The following is a 16,748-nucleotide window of genomic DNA, read 5'->3' as shown; positions in this document are numbered from 1 at the left end:
ACTGTTTCTCCCCCCTCAGATCTTGCTAAGTATTTCCAGCATCTGTAGTCCTTCACTTTTGTATAAAGGAAAGTCTTTCTTTATGGTTTCTTTAGGTAATGCAGGAAAGAAAAGATGCTGGTGATTCTCTCTGGAAAGTGGATCCGCAGCTTTTGAAAATGGCACTGGCTCCTTATCCCAAGTTGCGAGCTGCTCTTTTTCCACAACTTACTCCTCATGGCATTCCACCGCTGGACATCTCTCTCTACCATCTTTTGCAGGTATTCGTGGTGCACCTTTTGCTGATGGATTGTATCTCCCCAGATTTCTAAGAATGATTTGATTCAACAGTTCCTGTTAGCTGAAATTCATAAGGGAACATTTTATTCTGATTTGATTGGGGTGGCACGGTGGTTAGCGCTGCTGCCTCTCAGCGCCAGGGACCCGGGTTCAATTCCTGGCATGGGTCACTGTCTGTGTGGAGTTTACACATTCTCCCCTTGTCTGCGTGGGTTTCCTCCGGGTGCTCCGGTTTCCTCCCACAGTCCAAAGATGTGCAGGTTAGGTTGATTGGCCAGGTTAAAAATTGCCCCTTAGAGTCCTCAGATGCGTAGGTTAGAGGGATTAGTGGGTAAAAATATGTGGGGGTAGGGCCTGGGTGGGATTGTGGTCGGTGCAGACTCAATGGGCCGAATGGCCTCCTTCTGCACTGTAGGGTTTCTGTGATTTCTGTGAGGTTAGGTGGATTGGCCCGTGCTAAATTACCACGTAGTGAGAGGGGGACTAGCTAGGGCAAATGTATGGGATTGTTAGGATAGGGCCTGGGTGCGATTGTGGTTGGTGCAGACTCAATGGACCGAATGGCCTCCTTTGGCACTGTAAGGATTCTATGATTTAAAACTCATTTGTTTATATATGTTTATTTCAGGGGGAGAGAGAGCGTAGTTGTGTCAGCACGATGAAGGTCATGTCCTATGTTCCATGCCTTTTGTTGTGATCTTGATTCTTGAACTATTACATCCACACAGTGATTGAGTTTATTCCAGGTGGCGTACACCTCGGGATGAGACAACACACACTGACCCGGGACATTGGCCGCAATTCTCCTGTCTCGTGTGCCCCATGACCGCTGCCAGCGCAAACGGAGAACTTGGCACTCAGCCAAACCCCTGTACATAGCATTGGCCTGGAGAATCCCAGGCACGTGTCAGGTCAGCGAATTCCAGCCACTCGCTTGCTCTATCCTTGTATTTGCCATAACCTGAAATTAAAAGACCATAAAATGTTATCTATGAATTTCAGCGAACAGGAACTGTTGATCTGAGTGTGCATGGTTTGATTAAATTAGTTCACAACTATTTTTTGGAACAAATTTGCATCACTTAATTAGTGGATTCTGTTGAAATTAAAATGAAAGAACATTGTAACCCATGTTATTTTATCTAATGAGCGGTTACATATGTAGATAGTTTTGATGGTTCTGATTCATCATTAATTTCCTTACTTAAATTAGACAACATATCTCAGTCAGTAATTCTAAATAATTGCATAGTCTCCAGTGAAAATGCTCTGCAAATTTTTAAAAATTTATTATTGTCACAAGTAGGCTTACATTAACACTGCAATGAAGTTGCTGTGAAAATCCCTTAGTCGCCACACTCCGACGCCTGCTCGGGTACACTGGGGGAGAATTTGGCATGGCCAGTGCACCTAACCAACACGTCTTTCGGACTGTGGGAGGAAACTGGAGCACCCAAAGGAAACCCATGCAGACACGGGGAGAACATGCAGACTCCGCACTGATAGTGACCCAAGTCGGGAATCCAACCCAGGTCGCTGGTGCTGTGAGGCAGCAGTGCACTGTGCAACTGTGCCGCTCCCTATACTTTATTATATCTAATTTGTGAGTGCTTGATTTTTTAAATAAATTCGATTAGAAATTGGTCTGACCACAGGCCTGACTTTTAACCCATTCACATACACAGTTAAATTGGGCCCTTGACTCAAGTATTTACTGTGGCATCAGCATTAATGAAAGGGAGCAGCAGTAATCGAACAGCACACATCAATGGAAGACATTTCTGGCCTTGCCTATTTTCTAAGCAGGAACTGTGTACCTGCATAGCATCTGGGTACTGCATTTGGCTTCAGTGTTTCTCGAGTAGAGAGGGAAATCTCGAGAGTTCTTGCTCTTATTTTTTGTCCAGTGACGCTTTCTGGAAAGTACACATGTGGGAGGGCAGACAGACAGATGGGAACACCACCACCTCCATGTTCCTCTCCAGGCCACATACCATCCTGACTTGGAAATGTATCACTGTTCCTTCACTGTTGTGGGGTCAAAATACTGAAACTCCCTGTCGAATAGTACTTCACGACACAGAATACCAATAGTTCAAGAAGGAAGCTCACCACCACCTTCTCGAGGGCAGTTGGGTTTCGGCAGTAAACTTTGGCTGTACTACCAATGCTCATATCCATGAGTGAATATTTTTAAAGAAAAAGTCTAGAGAGAGAAAAAATGATAGCAGCTGTGTTGCTCCTCTACTCCCCACAGTAATCTCCCAAAGCAACCCATGAAAAATGGGTACTTTGGTGAGAAAGTAAGGCTTTTAGTTGTGGAACCACAGCATTCTAAAAAAACTCCACTGGCAATTTATAATGTTTTTGGGTTTCCATTCTGATGATTGATCTGGGATTTGTTACATTTGATGTGTACAAATGCATTGTGCTGTCCTGTATAATAATTAGTGGTTTTGGGGATTGGGCACTGTGTGGCCCACAGAGGCCCCCCTCAATTGCAAAGGCTGCCCCACAGTAAGTGCCCCCATTTACTTACACAACAATGGCCCCCAATCCCTCACTGGGGCCTCCTAACAGATCGCAGTGACCCTGCCCCATCTACTTATCAGTTGGGGCCTCATTCATGGCATCTACTCTGGGTCCAGCTGTAAGCCCACCAGTGACCACCACAACATCCAGCTGGCCAGTTTACTTTAAAGGCCTGGAACTCCGATGGCAGTCAATTAGTTACCTGTTGCTGCTGCTAGGAATGGCCACATTGGAGTTTGCATGGCTTTCCAGTTGGTTGACGTGGCCATAGCCATGGCCATTCCATTTTTTTTATTTATTAGTGCCACAAGTAGGCTTACATTAACACTGTAATGAAGTTACTGTGAAAATCCCCTAGTCGCCACACTCTGACGCCTGTTCGGGTACACTGAGGGAGAATTTAGCATGGCCAATGCACCTAACCAGCACATATTTCGGACTGTGGGAGGAAACCGGAGCATCCGAAGGAAAGCCATGCAGACACTGGGAGAACGTGCAGACTCCGCACAGAATAACTGCTGATACTCCCATGCTGGGAATTGAACCTGGGTCCCTGGCACTGTGAGGCAGCAGTGCTAACCACTGTTCCACCGTGCCACCCATTTAGCCTGATATGTGTGTTAGATGTGAATTAGAAGATCATTTTACAAGCGTTTAGGTGTCAGCTGTGCACTGTGGCTAGCATTCTTGCCTCTGAGTCAGAAAGTTGAGGATTCAAGCCTTTTTCTGGAGACCTGAGCATATAATCCAGGCTTTCACTTTCTGCGCTTAGCTGAGGGAGTGCTGCACTGTCAGAAGTGCCGTCTTTTGGCAGAGGGACACAAAGGATCTCAATACCATTTTGAGGAGAGGAGCTGTCCTGACTAATATGTGCCCCTCAATCAATGCCACCAAAAACAGATTATCTGGTTGTTTATCACTTGCCCCTTTTGGTTTTTATGGAAGCTTTGACCAAACTGATTGCCGTAGTTCCCTACATTACAACAATGGCCACACTTCAAAAGCATAAACTGTGATGCAGTTTGAGACATCCTGAGGTCATGTATATATAAATGCAAATTTGTTATTTCTATTATCCTCTAGTACATTTGGTCCTTTTTCTAATCTGCTGCACTGCCAGATGAGAAGTAGAAAATATTTTAAATGCTCAGTCATTTTCTATTCAGAAATGGAATTGTAATGTTATTGTGCCATTCAGCCAGATTACTTATTTTTTAAGAAAAACATTTTATCTGAGAAGGTATGAGAGTTTAAATTGACTGGCTTCAGGCCAACCGGATGATTAATGTTGCTGCTTTTATCATATTCCACTGTGTGCAGGGCAGGATAATTTTCCAAGGTTCTTGATGTTATAGTCTCAGTTGCAATATATTGGAAAGGTCAGTCCTAGGCAGGGGATACACCTGTGCAGACTTTGGGTTTATAGGAAGCTAAATAACAGTGTGCAATAAAGAAACGTTACCCACACATGCATTTTGGCAAATGGGAAATCTCTTTTGATGACCCTGGCGTTAAATAAATGGAATTTCGATGTAGAAAAAAGACATGCAAAGTATAAAAATTAAGGAAAAATATTATAAATGTGGTTGTGTTATATATTTAAGTGGTTGCATGATTGCTTTAAGAGCAGATCACATGACTTGATCATGATGTCATTGGGTTTTTCACAGGCTTAGTTTCAGTTTCTACTGTGTTGTTATTTTGAATCTACATGTGCAAACCATGCCTTTCTCTTTTTGTTTAAAACCCACAACCCCTAACGTAGTTGGGACATTATAGGTTGTAATTAGGTTCAGGATGGATGAAGTTTACTCTGCTTCATGTCCGGGATAACTCTGTTGCTGTATTAGGTTTTACTACAATTTGTGTTGCCTGAGATGAGTGCTTATCTGTGAAAGAAATGCTGGCCCAAGGCAAAGAGCTGTGAATTGCGATTAAGAAAAAAACCATCAATCTTTCAAAGGGAAAGAAAGGCGAGAGTGCAGAACGTGGTGTTACAGCCATAGCTCGGGTGTAGAGAAAGATCAATATAATACAAGGTAGGTCCATGCAAAAGTTTGATGGCAGCAGGGAAGAAGCTGTTCTTGAATCGGTTGGTATGTGATCTCAGACTTCTGTATCTTTTTCTCGAAGGAAGTAGGTGGAAGAGAGTATGTCCGAGGTGCATGGGGTCCTTGATTATGCTGGCTGCTTAACAAGGCAGTGAGAAATGTAGACGGAGTGAATGGATGGGAGGCTGGTTTGCGTGATGGACTGGGCTATGTTCATGACCCCTTGTAGTTTCTTGTGGTCTTGGACAGAGCAGGAGCCACACAAAGCTGTGATACAACCGGAAAGAATGCTTTCTGTGGTGCATATATAAAGTTGGTGAGAGTCGTAACGGACATGCCAAGTTGGGGAGAATGCCAAAGGGAGAATGTTTGATTATTTGGTTTGAGGACCCATCTGATTGCTTAATAGAAATAATGAATCCAGAGTGAGATTGCCTGGGATTTCCGGGACCTGCTCAACATGTTCGCAAATCTCTTTATGGCTGCTAACTCTCACGAGAGGGCCATAACCAGGATTTGCGCTAGGAGATCCCAGAATGAGATCTTCCTGACCCTCATACTGGGCGTAAACCTGATTACCGTCAATTTGAATACATTTAAATAAATGGCATACCGTAATTTCTTATGGGGTTGGCATAATGCCATGCTGGTTGGAATCACTACTGCCTGGCGGCAGTCAAGATGACCACACCAGGACCACGGAGGCCACTGTAGACTTTTGCATGGACCTACCTTCAATTATATTATATTGATCTTTCTCTACACCCTAGCTATGGCTGTAACACTACATTCTGCACTCTCGCCTTTCTTGCTCTTTGAACGGTATGCTTTGTCTGTATAGCGTGCAAGAAACAATACTTTTCACTGTATGCCAATACATGTGCCCTGGCACTGCCAGGTTGGCACTGTCAAAGGGCAGGGCCAAAGGAAACAGCTGACAATGGGGGGAGGGGGGAGATTACCAACGATAATTGATGGGGCAATCCTGATATCCGTTGGAGGGGTGGGGTGTCCTATTTTTTAAAAAAAACAAAGGTGCCCCAGTCTCTGGAGCTGGCCGTGCTGGGCTCTACTGGTCCCGTCCTGCAGGAATGACAGCTCATACTTGTCGTCTGTCGTGAGATCTGGAGAGAAAACCTGCCTGCTTCTCCGGGGAGAAATGCTGGTTTTCAGTGAAAATCTTTTTGGGAAAACTCCATCCAATGAGTCTTTTCCACAATGCTGTATTTTTCATTTTCAGTTGAACAAGAATGAAGAACTTCTAAATAGTTTAAATTCGTACAACATATGATTTGGAGTAAAGCTTATCCTTTGAGTCCAGACTTGCATTGAACACCTGCACCCATTTCTATGTACAGATGTTTTATTGCAGCAGACTTTGTTCATGGTTTTTTTTTCTCTTTTTGCAGTCATTACACCCCTTTGATCCATCACGCCTCTTTGGCTGGCAGTCTGTCAATTTACTCTCTACTTGTGGTAAGTCCCTTTCATATTAAATTAATGTAACCAGAATAATGGATGCAGGTAGGAGGGAACCAAGTATGGGAGCTTGGCAAACTTTCAAGGGCAATTAAGGTACCTTTTTATATTAATTTCCCAGGCTCATTCTGAATTGCTGAGCTCATTAATTTCCGCTTGTCAATTTGCCCTGTACAAATAAATGTTCCTTGACATGCACAGGTAATGGGTAGAATATTTTACACCTGTTTTGCAGCGGGAAAATGTCGTAAAATCTGGCATCATGCAACTTGCGGGAATGGGTTTCTCGCCCATTCCCATTTTACCAAAACAATTGTGATTGGGAGCCCAGGCGAAACGTCAATTTGCTTTTTTTTTGCATTCATCACAATGTCATTGACAAGTTTCACTCCCAATTGGCCCCGCTCACCTGCCTTAATGACCTCGTTCGCTGTAGCCAGATTGACAGGAAAATACCTCTTGTGTGTCGGGGGCGGGGGGGGGATTTTTTGATTTGATTTATTATTGTCACATGTATTAACGTACAGTGAAAAGTATTGTTTCTTGCGCACTATACAGAAAAGGCATACCGTTCTTAGAGAAGGAAATGAGAGAGTGCAGAATGTAGTGTTACAGTCATAGCTAGGGTGTAGAGAAAGATCAATTTAATGCGAGGTAAGTCCATTCAAAAGTCTGATGGCAGCAGGGAAGAAGCTGTTCTTGAGTTGGTTGATACGTGACCTCAGACTTTTGTATCTTTTTCCCGATGGAAGAAGGTGGAAGAGAGAATATCCGGGGTGCGTGGGGTCCTTAATTATGCTGGCTCCTTTGCCGAGACAGCGAGAAGTGCAAACAGAGTCAGTGGATAGGAGGCTGGTTTGCGTGATGGACTGGGCTACGTTCACGACCTTTTGTAGTTCCTTGCAGTCTTGGGCAGAGCAGGAGCCATACCAAGCTGTGATACAACCAGAAAGAATGCTTTCTATGGTGAATTTGTAAAAGTTGGTGAGAGTCGTAGCTGACATGCCAAATTTCCTTAGTCTTCTGAGAAAGTAGAGGGGATGGAGGGCAGTTATTTCTCACAGGGTCCAAGCACGAACCCGGCTCAGAACGCTAAACTCGGGTCTTAGCACTGACTCTGGGTCCTAGTGCAGGCAGCAGCAAGCACTGTTGCAGGTGGGGTTTGGGCTGGAAACTCTGAAGTGGCAGTGCTGCAGCCTCAGGACTTGTCGAGCAGAACTGTCTGTGCCCACTACAGCATGGATTCTGGGTGTGTGTTTGTGACTGCCCTTCAAGCAACTGTCGGACATCGCATGCCGCCGACGGCTCCAAGTCTGAAAGGAAAAGTGCGACACCTGTGCCACTTGTTGCAGGACCTGGCACCTCGGGGCGTGGGGTGGCACCCACTCCCGGTGGCTGTGAAAGTGACGGCTGCCTTGAACGTTTACGCCACCAGGTCCTTCCAGACCGCCAGTGGAGACCTTTATGGAATTTCCCAACTGTCCGTCCAGAAATGTGTCAAGGAGGTCACGGGTGCGCAGGCTGGCCAGTATATTAAATTTGACTTGGACTAGGCCCAACAGAAGCACGGGCTGCAGGATTTGCAGCCATCGTGGACATTCCAAATGTGCAAGGAATTATAGACTGCACCTACGTCGCCATCAAGGCCCCGGTGAAGAATCCAGGAAGATTCATGAACAGAAGTTCATTTGTTCTTTTAGGATTGGAATGGAGGGATATGGTCCCCGGAAGGGTAGTGTGTTTTAGTTCAGTCGGGCAGCATGGTTGGTGCAGGCTTTGAGGGCCAAAGGGCCTGTTCCTGCGCTGTAATTTTTTTTGTTCTTTGAAAGTGTTTCCATTCAATAAATGTGCAATTGCTGTGTGACCATCAGCTGAATATCATTCATGTCTGTGCCAGACACCCCGGCAGCGTGCATGACAGCTTCATTTCAAAGAGTTCTGATGCCCCAGAGGTCTTTGAGGAGGAGCCCAGGGTGCAGGGATGGCTGGTGGAGGGCATGGGGTACTCGCGTAGGACTTGGATGATGATGCCTGTGTGGAGGCCTGAGACTGATGCGGAGACCTGATACAATGAGGCCCATGTTGCCACCCGTTCAATAGTGGAGCGGTGCATAGGGCTCCTCAAAATGCGGTTCAGGTGCTTGGACCACTCTGGTGGGGCCCTTGATATCGTCCCGCATTGTGGTGGTGTGCTGTGCCCTACACAGCCTGGCGCAGCAGCGAGGAGACCTTTTGGAGGAGTAGAGGAGCAGGATGTGGAGGTCGGGCGCCGCTGGGAAGGAGGCCGTCCAGCAAGAGGAGGAGGAGGACAATGAGCAACACCACCCAGATGCTGAAGGGCTGGCGGCAACAAGGGTCAGGCATGTGAAGAAGGCCCTGATCACCACGGGCTTTGGTCACTAGGGGCCTGTGTTGCCAAATGTTGGTTCCACTCCTTTCCCTCCTTTCCCCCCGCCCCCCTAAATCTTGGAGTCCTACAATCTCCTGCAACATTGTAACACCGGAGTGGTGGGCCTGGGTATGCTGCGTTAGCGAGTTCCTGTGGCAGGCAAGAGGGTGATGACAACTCGCTGTGCGCCATTGTGATGATGACCTAGTGCAAACTAGTCTGACTCCTACCTGAGCTCCACGTGCAAGCTGGCACCTAGGCCCACGCCTGGGTGACGGGTGAGGGCTCAGTAACCCCCATGCAGGGCCCCAGGGCGGGTGGTGGGGTGGCTGGGTGCGTGGCGGTGGTGGATCTCTCGTGTTCTTGGGATGCCGTGGCAGATGCTGTAAGTCGCTAGCCTGACAAGTATAGATTTGTGACTAACTTGAGCATAACTCACCATCACACAAACAACAATTATCAACTGAGACATTGGGTGGAATTTCACGACGTCTTTACGTCCGTTTTGAGGTGGGAAAATGTCGTAAAATTGGGCATAAAGTGGCTAGCGCGAATGGTGCCCACTTCTACCCCGTCACGATTTTACAACACCTGGATTTCCGGCGCGGTCAGCCTCTTGTCGGAAATGGTCGAGAGGCTGAATAATTTACTTAAATGTTGATTTTCGTGCGTAGTGAAGTTTTAAAGAATGTCTTAAAGGAATGAAACAAGTTAGAGAGGTGCAGGGAAGGTATCCCAGATCTTGGGACCTGGGCAACTGAAAAAACAGCCTCCAATGGTGGAGCAATGAAAATTGGGGATGCACAAGAGGCCAGAGGAGTGCCGATAATCTTGGAGGGTCGTGTCCTGGAAGAGATTGGATTAGGGAGGAGGGATCCATGGAGAGACTTGAAAACAAAGATGGAAATGAAAGAGAATCCAGGATGGGTCATTAAAGAAGTAGTTGTGGATGTAAAAGAGAAAAGATGTGGAGATGTCGGTGTTGGACTGGGGTGAACACAGTAAGAGTTTTAACAACACCAGGTTAAAGTCCAACAGGTTTATTTGGTAGCAAATGCCATTAGCTTTTCCGCAGCGCTCCGAAAGCTAATGGCATTTGCTACCAAATAAACCTGTTGGGCTTTAACCTGGTGTTGTTAAAACTCTTAAAGAGAAAAGAAGCAGGGCAAAAAGACATTCTAATGACTTTTTCAAGGTTAATGCTCCTAAGAAAACAGAATGCAATGAGTATATTTGTCCTATTTTTATGTTGCAGAATTGTCTGCAGTTATTTGTGCAAAAGCCAAGCCTGCCTGTGCATTTAGAAACTGGCTTCAGGCTCCGATAGTTCCTGCCCCCTCACTTAGTAAAACTTTCATAAATCCTGGTGCAGCTATCTAATGAACAACAGATTTGAACTCCAGCTCATGCTTTGTTTAGGACTGAGTAGAATACAAATTAGTTGTGGGCAGAATAATTTTTATTCCTTTTTTTCGGGGAGGGGGCGGGAGGAGAAAAAGGAAAATGAGTGCTGCCCTAACTTAATGAGAAGAATATGTCTGAAACACAATATAAATTTGTTCCTTTGACTTGACTTTTAAAAATTAAAATAGAACGAATAATAAAATATATCTTGCTGTTCCTTTATCAGTTCAAAAAGCTGACAATCTCTCGAGCTTTGCAATTAACCAACCATGGCTTGTGAAAATCTGACAACTAAGGGCGGCACGGTAGCACAGTGGTTAGCACTGCTGCTTCACAGCTCCAGGGTCCCGGGTTCGGTTCCCGGCTCGGGTCACTGTCTGTGTGCAGTTTGCACATTCTCCTCGTGTCTGCGTGGGTTTCCTCCGGGTGCTCCGGTTTCCTCCCACAGTCCAAAGATGTGCGGGTTAGGTTGATTGGCCAGGTTAAAAATTGCCCCTTAGAGTCCTGGGATGCGTAGGTTAGAGGGATTAGTGGGTAAATATGTGGGGATAGGGCCTGGGTGGGATTGTGGTCGGTGCAGACTCGATGGGCCGAATGGCCTCCTTCTGCACTGTAGGGTTTCTATGATTCTATGATTCTATGAAATAGGAGGAGGAGGTCATTCGGCCCCTCGAGCTTACTTGCCCCTTGGGTAAAATTATGAATGATCTCTGACATCAACTGCATTTCCCGTACTATCCCCATAACCCTTAATTTCCTCAGTGCCTGGAAATCATACTCAACGTCCATAACCCTCTGGGGCAGAAAATTTCAAAGATACACAACCCTCTGAGTGAAGATATTCTTCCTCTCAGTAGTAAATGACCAGCCCCTTATCCTGAGACTGTGGGAGGGATTTTCCGGTCGCACTTGCCAAGACCGGAAATTTCTGCTGACGTTAAAGGACCTTTGCATGGTCCGTTAAATTTTCTGTCCCACCTGCTACGATTCCCATGGCGGGTGGGATGGGAAAATTTCACCCTATGATCCTCTAGTTGTGGACACTGCAGGTAGAGAGACCGGCTATCGGCATCTATCCTACTAGGCACTCAAAGAATTTGATAGATTTCAATAAGACTACCTCTCATTCTTTGAAGTGGCAAAGAATATCGGCCCATTCTACTTGGTGTCTCCTCATAGAACAGCTCTCTCAACCCTTTGTTGCACCTCCTCGAATGTGACATTGGATTCTTGACTCCGTGAAAGAAATGCTGATAACTTCTTGCAAATGTTTCTTTGTTGAATTTTATAAGGTTTTTATTTAACATGGCAATCCTAGCTGAAATGCATAGCCAAACATTTTTGGGGCTTATAGCAATCATGAGTTAAAGTTTATTTATTAGTCACAAGTAAGGCTTACATTAACATTGCAATGAAGTTGCTGTGAAATTCCCCGAGTCGCCACAGTCCGACGGCTGTTTTGGGTCAATGCACCCTAACCAGCACGTCTTTCAGAATGTGGGAAGGAAACCGGAGCAGCCGGAGGAAACCCACGCAGACACGGGGAGAACGTGCAAACTCCACACAGACCGTGACCCGAGCCGGGAATCGAACCCGGGTCCCTGGTGCCGTGAAGCAGCAGTGCTAACCACCGTGCTGCCGTGCCGCCCGTAAGTCTATGGAAGAAAGGATATTTGGAGCTGGTCTTTCCCTTTTCTACTGGTAATATTGTGTTCTGCTAGCTGTCCATTAGAAGAAATTGGAAAAATGCAGGTCTTTTTAACACACATTTTACATTCTACCCGCAGACTTATCGAATGACTTGCCTCATTTTTCTTGCCCTGACTTGGTGAATAAGTATTCCATAACTGAGCCACTAGATTTTTCCTACTATTTGCGACATGGACGGCCATCATATGCGTTTGCAACTTTTCTGGTGCAACAACTCGCAAAGAGCAGCTCCCCCAAACAGTTGTGAGTATGGTGGACAAGAGACTTATCAAAGTAGTACAGAATGCTGCTACTTTTTTTCAAATTGAAAAGGAAAAAACAAACTTGGGACTAGCTATAAAGTGCTTTTGGACATCTTGAGGTCTTGAAAGAAATGCAAGTTTTTTTTTCTCTTTTTTTCTAAATGCACCAAAGAACAGTACAGCACAGGAAACAGGCCCTTCGGCCCTCCAAGCCTGTGCCGCTCATTGGTCCAACTAGACCATTCGTTTGTATCCCTCCATTCCCAGGCTGCTCATGTGACAATCCAGGTAAGTCTTAAACGATGCCAGTGTGTCTGCCTCCACCACTCTACTTGGCAGCGCATTCCAGGCCCCCACCACCCTCTGTGTAAAAAAAAAACGTCCCTCTGATATCTGAGTTATACCTCGCCCCTCTCACCTTGAGCCCGTGACCCCTTGTGATCGTCACCTCCGACCTGGGAAAAAGCTTCCCACTGTTCACCCTATCTATGCCCTTCATAATTTTGTACACCTCTATTAGGTCTCCCCTCATTCTCCGTCTTTCTAGGGAGAACAAGCCCAGGTTACCCAATCTTTCCTCATAGCTAAGACCCTCCAAACCAGGCAACATCCTGGTAAACCTTCTCTGCACTCTCTCTAAAGCCTCCACGTCCTTCTGGTAGTGTGGCGACCAGAACTGGACGCAGTACTCCAAATGTGGCCTAACCAGCGTTCTATATTGCTGAAACATCATACTCCAGCTTTTATACTCTATACCCCATTCTATAAAGGCAAGCATACCATATGCCTTCTTCACCACCTTCTCCACCTGTGCTGCCACCTTCAAGGATTTGTGGACTTGCACACCTAGGTCCCTCCTAGCACCACCTGAAAGGGTGGTGGAAGAAGGCTCGATAATAATTTACAAAAGGCAATTTGATATACAGTCAAAAGAAGAAACATTTTGGTGGAATATGGGGAGAGCAGTGAAGAAAGTGGGCTGACACCAAAAGAGAAAATGCTGGAAAATCTCAGCAGGTCTGGCAGCATCTGGAAGGAGAGAAAAGAGCTGACGTTTCGAGTCCAGATGACCCTTTGTCAAAGCTGAAAGGCAGAGAAAGTGGGAGATATTTATACTGCAGGGTGAGGGAATGAAAGATGAAAGGAGTGAAGATGGATGGGGGCTGGGGAAAGAGACATACAGAAATCCTGTCAGAGAGAAGGGCAGTACTTTTTCAGGGTAGGCATTCCTGGAAGAGAAGTGGCAGAGAGTTAAACACTGGATAAAAGCTAATTACTGCGGATGCTGGAATCTGAAACTACTTCAGGATAGGCCTACCTTGAAATACTGCTCTTCTCTCCGACAGGATTTCCGTACATCATTCGACCCCCCCCCCCCCCCCCCCAATCCACCTTCACTCCTTTCGTCTTTCATTCCCTCACCCTGCAGCATAAATATCTCCCACTTTCTGTGCCTGTTTGCTTTGACAAAGGGTCATCCGGACTCAAAACGTCAGCTCTTTTCTCTCCTTACAGATGCTGCCAGAACTGCTGAGATTTTCCAGCATTTTCTCTTTTGGCTTTGGATTCCAGCATCCGCAGTAATTTGCTTTTATTAAGAGAGTGGGCTGAATTGGATAAGTCTTTCAATGTACTGATGCAGATGGTGAGCTGAATGGCTTTATATCCTGTGTACCCTTACTTAGGCCGGAATTTTACCGGCACGCCTGCCCCGATTCCAGCGGCGGGGGAGGCTCGGAGAACGGCATTCTCCGTTGGCCTCGGGTGGGATCGCACGAACCTCAGGCGGGCGTGCCAGTAAAATTCCACCCTAAGTCTCTCACCGCAACAAATTATTTGATCGTTATCATGTTGCTGTTTATGGGAGCTTGCTGTGCGCAAATTGGCAGCTGCCTTTCCTACATAGAACATTACAGCGCAGTACAGGCCCTTCGGCCCTCGATGTTGCGCCGACCAGTGGTACATTTCATGTCCAAATTACTTAATGGTTTGTAAAGCCCTTTGGGACATCATGAGGCTTTGAAAGGAACTATAGATTATGCCAAAGGTGGGGGGGAAGAAAACAAAGCTATCAACAAGTGATATTGCTGTGTGCATCAATCCAATTTCAATTTGTGTTTTTTTTTCTCAAGCTTGCAAAGCAAATGTCCCTCTTAACTAATGAAACTCATTCCAACTCCTGTTTATCAGAGGACAATAGGCAGGAATGTAGGTTGAAGCAGACTTGAGGGGCTGAGTTGCCTACTCCTGCTGCTTATTCGTATGTTCGTACGCTCTTTAGGACTAATACTCTCGGTACATGTTTAAATCAATTTTTATATAATTGAGAGAGCAGCTTAGGATTTAAGAAAAAAAATGTTGCTCCCTCAGTGATGTGCGCTGTGCAAAATAACTTTCCAGCAAGTTGTATGTTTTTGATGTGAAATTAGTTTTTTTCAATCCATTAATGAGACTCCATTTTAATGCAATGATAAATTAAGGTTTTCACCGTTGAAGAGTTTATTGAATTGGGTTTTTGTTTTGTACTTCAAACTAGGTAGCATATCTGTCTAATGTTCTGTCTGCGTACCATTTCTCTTGATTGAAAATCTCATTTGTTCCCCTATTTTCTGTTTTAGGATACAGCAAGCAAGCATTGAGGCCTACACCCTAGGGTTAGCCCACTTCACTGTACCCCCTGTTGCGGCAGCATGTGTTGCCTTTATGGAATTACTTGGTGTTTCCAGTTTTAAACTCAGAATTGATCTTAAAGTTGCTGATGCAATTTTGAAACATTGGTGCACAAATGCAGAAGAGACTCAACACAGTTCGTTGCAAAACACCTTGGGTAATTATGTTTTTTTTCTTTGTGATTCACCTTGAATCATATGTCACCACTAAAGACAAGTATTGTGTATTTGTGATCACCATTGAAGGAGGTATATCGCAAAAATGTTGTCCATTCCTGTTCTTTTGTGACTTGCATAAGTGAAATTTTGAGAGTTAGTAATAAAGGCTAACATTTAGATCTTGGAGCTGAATAACTGTTTACCTTGCATTGAATTTAGGCTGTCCTATTGATAACGTGTCCTTGAGGCAATTGTCTTTCAACTGGAATTGAAGCACCGTATTCTTTCATGGACTGTTTGGATTAAGATTTATATTTTATGTGCTTGTGGTCCTGCCATGCCAAGGTTTGAACTAGTTTTTTTTATTAATTCGTGGGACATAGGCATTGCTGGCTAGCCAGCATTTTTATTGCCCATCCCTAGTTGCCCTTGAGAAGATGGGGGTGAGCTGCCCTCTTGAATCGCTGCAGTCCATGTTCTGTGGGTTGATCTACAATTCCGTTAGGGAGGGAATTCCAGGATTTTGACCCAGCGACTGCGAAGGAACAGCGATATATTTCCAAGTCAGCATGGTGCGTGGATAGGAGGGGAACTCGCAGGTGGTGGTGTTCCCATTTATCTGCTGCCCTTGTCCTTCTAGATGGAAGTGGTCATGGGTTTGGAAGGTTGCTACTTAAGCTGTAGAACGTCTTAGATGAATGGTGTATGATCTGGACACTGTTTGTGCATTAACTTTTGGATTTAAGCTTTCAGTAAAAAAGAAAGAAGATCATGGGTAGCAGTTACTTACTATTTCTCATATTTTGTGGAACACAACCTTTCCCTTTATCAGTGGAACGCATCTCGATTTCAGCTTGCACTTAAGGCAGGCAGACTAGAACATGATGCAGTGGCGACATGTTGCTTTGTGTTGTCTGATTTCAAGAAGAAATTAGATATAGCTCTTGGGGCTAAAGGGATCCAGGGTTATGGGGGGAAAGGGGGATCAGGATATTGAATTTGATCAACCATGATCAAAATGAATGGCAGAGTAGGCTTGAAGGGCTGAATGACCTCCTGCTTCTACTTTCTATGTTAAATTGTTCACCATAAGGGAAATGTCTGATCAATGCTGTACGATCAAATGTCACATGGGGATAGGTACTTCTACAAGGGGAGGAGGAGAGTGTTGGAGAGTAATTAGACCCAGCTATTCCTGTGTGCTCCTTGAGCATTGTTTCCTACATTGTTCTGGAGGTTGTATGAAAGCAAATCATCTGTTGTCATGAACTGAGCTGGCATGAGGGAAGGCACTAGAGACCTTTGAACATCCGAGCATGCACCAGGTTGTTAAAAAGAATTGGGATGTTGGGTACTGGAGTTGATTCTGAACAGGCAGTGTAATTGTAATGCCCACCTGGCAATCTCAGTAAGAGGCCCAAACCATTCTGATGGCTGAATCTGCCCTGCGAAATGTCAGCGAGATGTGAACAATGAATTCGCACTCGTGGTTATTCCTCCAATTGTGAGCAGGGACTGGAAATCTAGGAGCTCTGTTACAGTGCAAAGCTGAAGGTTCCTACTTAAACCTCCCTCCTCCACCTCTTTTATGTGGCGTCAGGAGGAGCATTCGGTGTGATGCATATTTTGCTGTGATTTTTCAACAACCTACATCACTCTTGTTAAAATTGTGCAGTTCTACATCTCATAGGAATGTCAAGAGAATCGTACATTTGGTGGAAGACTCTAATTTGCATTTTTTTGTTTCATTTGTTCATTGAATGTGGGCATTGCTGGAACTGCCAAAATTTATTGCCCATCCCTAGCTGCCCTTGAAAATGTGGTGGTGAGCCAC

The 16,748-nt window shown here is 45.3% G+C and overlaps 1 protein-coding gene across 1 annotated transcript in view; it reads left to right on the top strand.

Annotated features, from left to right (window-relative positions):
* Positions 1 to 16,748, top strand: part of spg11 (SPG11 vesicle trafficking associated, spatacsin) — a 162,657-nt gene that overhangs the window by 72,025 nt on the left and 73,884 nt on the right. Inside the window, exons 19-22 of the mRNA XM_078241193.1 lie at positions 96 to 260; positions 6,272 to 6,338; positions 11,922 to 12,087; positions 14,705 to 14,913. Coding sequence (XP_078097319.1) covers positions 96 to 260; positions 6,272 to 6,338; positions 11,922 to 12,087; positions 14,705 to 14,913 — 607 coding nt within the window. The remainder of the gene's footprint in view (positions 1 to 95; positions 261 to 6,271; positions 6,339 to 11,921; positions 12,088 to 14,704; positions 14,914 to 16,748) is intronic.

This window comes from Mustelus asterias, chromosome 24, assembly GCF_964213995.1.
Source record: "Mustelus asterias chromosome 24, sMusAst1.hap1.1, whole genome shotgun sequence".
NCBI classification, from domain to species: Eukaryota; Metazoa; Chordata; class Chondrichthyes; order Carcharhiniformes; family Triakidae; genus Mustelus; species Mustelus asterias.
This window is presented reverse-complemented; position numbering and strand designations above follow the sequence as displayed.